We start from the raw sequence: 8204 nt of genomic DNA on the forward strand, positions 1-8204 counted from the left end.
AGCCCTGCTGCCGGCAAGATGGTGACTCTGAGCGACTTCCAGCGTAAGCGGGTGGGTGGGCTGGGGTGGCCGTGTCCCAGGGGTGATGCCCATCCCAGTGGGGCTGGGATGCACCATGGGGCTGCTCCAAAGCACCGAGTCCGGGCTGGACTGACCGGGATTGCCGGGACAGGGAGAGGGTGCAATGGCTCAAGGCTCATTCTGACGGGGGAGTGGGTGGGCATGTTGGGTCTTTGGGACCGGGATGGGGGGTGTGTGGGGGGATGCAGGGCCAGGTTTGCCCTCACCCTCTGCCCAGGTCTGCATCTGGGGAGGAGCCTGGTCCAGAGACCATCCCAGCCTGACGCTGTTCAGAAAAATGCTGGCAAAGACCTTCCAATTTATCTTTGCAGTTTAATCTTTTTTTTGGCAGCCCAGAGGGGTTTCTGGGTACCCAGGAGTTTCTCCAAGGCTTAGGCAGGTGGAAAGGTTGTTTCTAAGCTTTGGAGGCAAGTCCAAAGCACATTTCTAGGAGAGGACGGGCCAGGAAGGTGCCGAGGAGAAAAACTGCATCCCAAGGTGGGACCTGTGCCATGTGCCCCATCTCAGCCTTCCTCCTGTCCTCGTCAGGGATCGGCGTGGGACTGGTCGGCTTCGGCCTCTTCTTCATCCTTTTTGGGATGCTCTTGTACTTCGACTCAGTGCTCCTGGCCTTCGGGAATGTGAGTACAGTGCGGCCGGGGCTCCCTGCAGCGGGTGCTGGCGCCCAGGATGGAGCAAAGGGTCTCTCTGACCTGCTTCCCTTCCTCCTCCCAGATCCTCTTCCTCTCTGGCTTAGTCTTCATCATCGGCTTCAGGAGGACCTTCACCTTCTTCTTCCAGAGGCCAAAGCTGAAGGGCACCAGCTTCTTCCTTGGTGGGGTCCTCATCGTCCTCATGCGGTGGCCCCTCCTGGGCATGCTGCTGGAGGCTTACGGCTTCATCACCCTCTTCAGGTCCGCCCCACAGCACCCAGCTCCCTGGTGCAGCATGGGTGCCCCAGGCTGGAGAGCAGGAGCTGGGCGAGCTTCCTGTCCTGCAGCCCCGGGCAGAGCCCCCACCGCTCCCATCCCGGCGAAAGCCTGGCACAGGGCTTAACAGAGACTTTTGCTTTGATACAGGAGTTTTTTCCCAGTGGTGTTTGGGTTTCTGGGCTCGCTGGCAAACATCCCCTTGCTGAGCAAGGTGAGCAGGGTGCTGGGCATGGTTCTCCTGTGGAACCCTTGGGGTTTGCAGTCCTTGATAGGAGTCCTGATTGCCGTGGTTGGGAGCAGGGAAGGTCACCTCATCTCTCTGCAGCCCCCCGAGGGAATGCACTGGAGGACTCTCCTGCTAATCAGGACCTATCCCTCTTGCAGCTCTTGCAGAAGGTGGGAGACAGCAGCTCCATGGTGTGACCTGCGAGATGGGCCAAATTGCTGGTGATGGGATGGTGTGAGCGAGCCCTGGGTCCGTCTCCCACGGTGAGCTGCTGGTGCTCTCAGCCCTGGGACCCTCGGTGCCATCCAGAGCCGTCCCTCTGCAGGGACGGTGCCTCGCTGCCCCGTGGGACTCCCGTGAGCAGCTCCTGAGCGGGGCTCTGGGCACCAAACGCTATGCCAGACAGGCTTCTGGAGTTGTTACCGTTATTTTATTCCTCTTGTCTTCCCCTGTTGAAAGATTTAATTAAAAAATGTGTCTGAGGCCAAACTCAGACTGTGCTACTTTCCTGTGGCTCAGGGCTTCTCCAGCTCTGGCTCCTCTTAGTGTCACCAAGAGCCATCGTGGCCACGGCTGGAGGTGGCACAGGGACGTTCTGGTGGCCACAGCTGGAGGTGGCACAGCGACCTTCCCATGGCCACAGCTGGAGGTGGCGCAGGGCCCCTCCGGTGGCCATAGCCCCAGCTGCCCTGGCCACGAGCCCCTGGCACACAGGCAGCAGCCATGGCGCTGCCTTCCCACGCGTCCCGCAGGGATGTGGGCTGCGGAGAGCAGAGCCCAGGGAGCCGCGGGAGAGGGCAGGGGAGGTTAGGAAAACACCCATTAAACCACATTAACATTTCATGACCCGATAGGAGGAGAGTAAATTACCCCGTTCAAATTCAGCAACCATGAAAAAGCAAATGACATCTGGGGTTATTAATTAATTGAGAGATGCTGGGGTGGGAGCTGGAGCAAAGGCACAGTTACAGTGCTGATACCTCTGAGCACTGTGGGCCAGGACTCGCATTTCCCAAAGCCCTGTTTCCTGCGGGATGTGGCCAGGAGGGAGCAGAGCTGGACCACTGGCTGCTGCCTGGCAGGATGGATCTGGTGGGAGCTACTGTGGCAGTGAGCACCAGGACAGCTCTGACAGGGTTTGAGCCCCCGGGGAACATCTCCAGCACCCTGTGCCCACCCCAGCACCAGCATGGGTGCTGGGGGAATGGGCTGGCTGCCCACCTGTGAACTGGACATCTGCATCACTCCGGGGGAGCCTGCTGAGATGTGAGGCTTATCATAAAGAAAGGGATCCAGCCCCAGAGAGAGATCCAGCCCCATCCACTGGCATTCAAAGTGCCTTTCCATCTGCCGCACATCCTCACAGCCCCAGCACACCTTCCGGGGGGTCATGGGAAGCTGCTGCTTTCTGTAGCGGCTGTTTCGGCCAGCTGCTGGGGACCCCACCACGTCTCATCACCCACCGCCTGCCCTCTGTGCCCTCTCTGCAGCTGATTTGGCCTCAAGGACCATTCCAGCCGGGGTGCATCAACTGCTTTGAAACCTTTCTCGAGGCAGGACCTGTGCTGCTGGATGCTCCGGAGGACAAGCATCCCCCCGTGCAAGGGGCCGGCTGCTCGCAGGGAAGCCTTCCTGGCAGGCAGGAATTCGAGGACAGCGCGGAGGTCTCCTCATTGAGCGTCAGATGTTTTTAAAGGAGCTGTTTCGCTCGGGCTGCAGAAGCTCCTCTCCCCAGGAGCGCAGCCAGCGCTGCCGGAGAACTGGTTGGATAACTCCACGGGTCTGCGCGATCAGAGACACAAGCTAAATGGATGCGAGCCAGGTTTCTATGAGCGCTTGGGAAGCTGGGTGCAAGCAGGAGTTTAATTAAACCACGGCAATCACTTCAAAGCTGGTCCCTGTGCAGATACCCTTCTTAACTTGCAAGAATTAATTAATGAGCTTGAGTTAAACCTGTTTCCTCTTGCTTGAGGCGCAACCTGATTGAGCCGGTGGCAGTGCCTGTTGGCACCGCACCCGTGCCCAGGTTTGCAGTGGGTTTGCACCAGGTGAAGGCAGAGCTGGGAGCTGCTCCCACAGCTCAGCTCGTGTGGGGGAACCCTTTTGGGCACCCAAAGCCCAGCTCCAGCAGCCAGGTTGAGCCCTGGGTTAACGATGGGCTCCTCAGCAGGTATTGCCCGAGGCTGGGTAGGGATGGTTTGCACCCCTGGGAGGTTTGGCTCAGGGGAAGCTGCTCCCTTGCTGCTGGTTTGGAGGGGGTGACTTTATTCTGAGTGTAATTGCAGTGGGAGGCTTTCCAGAGCAAAAAAAGAGCTAGAAGCTTCTTAGCGTGAACCTGGTTGTGGGCAGGGGGAGAGTAGAGGTGAGTTCAGTCCTGCTGGCACCAGGGCCAGCTTTGGTGATAAAGCAGAGGAGTTTGGAGCAGAGAGCGAACTGGACAGCTGTTTGCCAAGGAGGGATGGGAGAGGAAATGTGGGCTTGGACAAAAGAGGCCATGGAGATGCTCCAAGGGCTGGAGCCCCTCTGCCAGGGGGACAGGCTGGGAGAGTTGGGGAGTTCAGCCTGGAGAAGAGAAGGATCCGGGGCGAGCTTAGAGCCCCTTCCAGTGCCTGGGGGGCTACAAGAAAGCTGGGGGGGACTTTTCTCAAGGGCAGGGATTGACAGGACAAGGGGTAACGGGTTTAAATTGAAAGAGGGAGATCGAGATGGGACATCAGGAAGGAATTCTTCCCGCAGAGGGTGGGGGAGCACTGGGACAGGTTGCCCAGAGAAGCTGTGGATGCCCCATCCCTGGAAGTGTCCAAGGCCAGGCTGGATGAGGCTTGGAGCAACCTGGTCTAGTGGAAGGTGTCCCTGCCCATGGCAGGGGGTGGGGCTGGGTGGGCTGTAAGGTCCCTTCCCACCCCAACCAGTCTCTGATCACACAGGTAAGAGGGCTGCAGCCTCCCTAGTGCTTAGCTGCAATTCCTGCCTTTGCTTCACCCCAGCTGAAAACTTGGGCTGCAGAACAACTTTTCCTGGTCAAGCTTCGTCTTCAGGGCATCACCAGGAGAAAGGAGAGTGGTCCTAGAGACTTCACATGCAGGATAATGGGATTCCCCATTTAACAACCCCATCCCCACTGCAGCAACGTGAATAAGTTGGGTGTGTGCCCCTGTCACTTCACCCTGCTGGGAAAATCAAGCTGGGATGGAGCATCATTCCAGGGTTGGGGGGGAGCATTGCTTCCCGTCAGGCTCCAAAGTGACCCGGGGAACCACTGTGAACTGCCTCCAGGAGGGAGCAGGCAGCAGCGAGCCAGAGCCGGTGCCGCTCTCCCCAGCCTGCGTTTCTGAAGCTTCTTGCAGGGGAATGTTTTTCCTCTGGTTCAGTAAATCGCGATTTCGATGTGCCCTGCCAGAGCAGTTTGGGTTTTAAGCAAACCCTTTGGGTGAAGCCCTGGCTCTGCTGACGTCAATGGCCAAATTCCCCCGGTGTCGGTGCCATCCAGAGCCTCCTCTAAGTCCTTCCCAAAAGTTGCTTTTGTGCTTGAGCTTTTTCCGGAACAAGGATCCTATAAGCCTGGTGTGTTTTTACTCACAACAAGCTCACGAACCAGAGAAGGGTGTAAAATGCGTGGGAAGGGCAGAAACGCATCAACCTTATTTTACCGTTTTAAAAGATCCCTCAAGAAATGAAGCTCTTCAGTAAAACTTCCTAATGATTCCATTTAGAGAGGGAAGTACTTCTTTCCAGTTTTATTTTAAGGAACGTGTTTGTTCAGCCCAACGCTGGAGAGGAGCACCTTCATCTCCCAGGAAAGCATTGGTTTCTCTCTGGAAAGCATTTTCCTTGACTTCACTCTTCGCTCAATCGTTCAACTCCTTGAAAGCAGCAGGAAAATAACTCAAAAGCATTCCCTTGCTATTTCCAGACAAGCTGCTCTTTACAGGATATGGAATTGCCCGAACCCCCAGCCCTTCGTGGCAAACAGCAAGCAGCACACGGATGGAGCAGGGAGGTGGCAGCTTTGCCTTCAGCTGTTGCAAATCCAGGTTAAGTGATGCTTTGCTTAGAATTGGCCGATGCTCCCAGGCTGTGTGGGAAGAGTTAAGCATCCTCCCTGCAGGTCTGGGTTTCCTGAAGGGCTGGGGATAAAAGCAGCGTGGTCCCAGGGCTGGCTGATGTCCCCATGGATGTCCCTGCTGTCATGCCCTGTAGAGGTTGGCCCTTACCATGGCTCCTGCTCCAGGCCTTGGAGCCAGAGGAGCGATGCTCCTTCCCCTCCCCGGTTCCTATATCCCTGTGCACAAATGCACCCTTTGCAGGTTATTTAAAGCCCCGTGACAGGTTTTTCCATCGCTGTTCCCAGGCACCAGCTGTTCATCCCTGCTTGCTGCTGGCAGAGGTGAGAAATGCCTGGTGGGGATTTTCCTTCCATGGGGAAGGCATCCTGTGCCAAGGGGCATCCTCGAGCCCTGGTGCTCAGGGGTAGCACTGGCCCCTGCAAAGCAGCAGCTCTCGGTTCTCTGATGGGCTTGGGTAAGTTGGTTTTGCTTGTTTATACCTTGTTTTCCCTTCAGAAGGGCTGTGGTGCCAACCCCTTGGCAAGGAAGGGCTGCCTGGTACTCACAGCCCTCTGCCATTTCCAGCTGCATCTTGCTCCGGCTGCCCTGGGAGAAAGGAGTCCTTTTGGCCCTCCCAGGGGGAAAGCCATGCCCAGAGCACCTAACGCTCCTCAGGGTTCCTGCAGACGTGCCTCCCCTTGGCCATGGGTCAAAGGGGAGCTGGAAACACCGGAGCCCCATGGCCCCGCATCCTGGGATCACCTTCTCCCGACTGACGTGGCCCCTTTCCTTCGGAGTCAGACCGCAGCCCTGGGCTCTCCTTGGTGGAATGAGGCTTGGCAAAGCAGGCAGAGCCCACGGGATGCCCGGGAAGGGGATTTATGTCTGGTGGCTCCACGCCAGGCTCTCTCTTGCATCGCTGCAAAAAATCCTGCCTCCTGACCTCTGCGCCTCGCTGCAACCTGCGCTGGGGCACGAGGTTCCCTCGAGTGACGCAGCACCAGGGCTCAGCGTGGGAAAAGACGTCAGGGCTGGGGGGAGCAGGGCTGCGACCCACGGGGCAGAGCCTGGGTGCCCGCCGAGGTCAGCCTTCCCCTGGCTCCAAACGCCGTGGCCAAAATCCCTCAGGGGAAGGAGGCGGTAAAGCCCAGGGTTTGGGGGGGAAGCTGTGTGTAACTCTTTGGGTGTCCTCCTGGTCCCCCAGCACCGGTGTCCCCTGGATGAGGGTGACAGCAGTGCCCGAAACAAACCCCATCCGCAACGGGAACACACCGGCATGGTTGCGTAGCCAGGGAAATTCAAGGCAGGGGCAAGTGTGTCATCAGGTTTCTTCCGAGAACATTTTTATTGCCTTCACAGTCGTTTCCCACCGAGGTTCCCCGAGGTCAAGTGCCGGGCTTGAAGCCACGGGGCCTGACCCCGCCCCCGTGACTATGCTGGGGGCCAGCGATGCACTTTGTATGAAAGGGTCTTGCGGAACAGGGATGAGGTTTTGGGGCAGCATCTCCCTTCCAAAGCACAGGGCAGAGTGGGAGCAGCACCCAGAGCTGCACTGGGCTCCTCTGCGCTTGCCCGAGGCAGAGAGCAGCCCGCTCCCCCCGACTGTGGTGGGTCTGGCAGGGCTGTGGGTGCTTGTGCCTTGGTCTAATATCGTGTGCAACTATTGTGAGGAGTTTAGCTGTTTTCTACCCTGTGCTCTACGTTAGGGCTCTGCTCCCTCACCGGTGTAACGGAGACGGGGTAGGGGTTCCCCCTCCCTGTGCCTAGAGCAGCCCCCGTTAGGGCAGCGGGGTCTGGTGGGTTGGTGCCTGGTGGCCAAAGGGGCTGTTGTTGAGCACCTTTGACTATTTCCACCCCTGGGCCTTTGGAAAAACCCCAGTTCTCTGCAGTACGGATCCTGGGGACATCTCCCTGGCCAGACTGCCCTCTAGACCTGCGCCGGCGTCACCCAGCAGCCCTCCTGACTGACACCAGCAGGCATTTGGCCCGTGCCCTGCACGCACCCTGTTAGTGATGGCCGGGTGCTGACACACAGCAATGCCATTAACCGCAAGGAGCGTGGGCTCCCAGCTCCCAGCTATTCGCAGCTCCCCCTTGCCAGCCACGCTTGCCGCCTGTGCCCATGGCTCTCCGGCCATGCCACCCTCCGTGGGGATGGTCAGTGTCCAGCCACCCACCCACGGTGCTGCTCGTGGGATCCCCAGCCCTCCCCCAGCCAGCGGGGAGGAGAAACCCACGCGGATGCAGAATCCCGGGCTATAAAAGCATCCTCCCCTTTGGGATGCAACGAGGCTGCTGGCAAAGGAAGCGGCTGCCCCGGAAGGACGCGATGAAAAGAGGGTGCAGCCGTATCTGGTGGTCTTGGCCGTGACCTGGGGTGCCAGCTTCTTCCCCTCACCAGCCCAGGCTTTGCAGAGGTAGCAGGGTGTTGCAGGTGGCCCACAACGTTGTGGGTCTTGCTGTCTCCTCTTGGCTTTGGGTTGGTTCTTGGCTTTGGATGCTTGAGGACCAAAGGATTCTCCTCCTGCGGTACCTGCTGCAGCCGTGCTGGGAACCCCCCTTCCTCCTCTTTTCCTATTCTGCGCTGCTCTTGTTGCTCCTCTTCCTCTCCCCCCTTGAGCCCAGCAGCACCCATCTCCCGGATAACCCGGGAGGCCAAGACGAAGCGTTCCACTTGTGACCGAACGAGCTGAGCGTGGGGCCGGGCTCGCCCCATGGGTGGCTGCTCGGGGTTGGTGGATGCCTCCTGCAGCACGCGGACCCCGTGGGATCCCTGCCCTGGGTGGGCTGCGGTGTATCACCCTCCAGGACTGGTGTGGGGCTGGCAGTGCCGTGGGAGTGGGACCCACTGGGACCTGGCTGGCAGCCCCATGGCGTGGGGAGCTGCTGCCATCTAGAGCCACCCGGCTGGATTTCCTATGGCAGGGAGATGGGGTGGGG

General features: G+C 58.8%; 1 protein-coding gene across 1 annotated transcript; it reads left to right on the plus strand.

Annotated features, from left to right (window-relative positions):
* The first annotated feature begins 18 nt into the window (after positions 1 to 18).
* On the plus strand, positions 19 to 1415 carry GOLT1A (golgi transport 1A). Its single transcript, XM_010156378.1, has 5 exons — positions 19 to 43; positions 610 to 701; positions 796 to 974; positions 1140 to 1203; positions 1377 to 1415. Exons 1-5 carry the CDS (start codon positions 19 to 21, stop codon positions 1413 to 1415), a joined length of 399 nt encoding a protein of 132 aa, XP_010154680.1.
* The last annotated feature ends 6789 nt before the right edge of the window (positions 1416 to 8204 follow it).

Source organism: Eurypyga helias, unplaced genomic scaffold (genome assembly GCF_000690775.1).
Source record: "Eurypyga helias isolate BGI_N326 unplaced genomic scaffold, ASM69077v1 scaffold41327, whole genome shotgun sequence".
In the NCBI taxonomy this organism is placed as follows: domain Eukaryota; kingdom Metazoa; phylum Chordata; class Aves; order Eurypygiformes; family Eurypygidae; genus Eurypyga; species Eurypyga helias.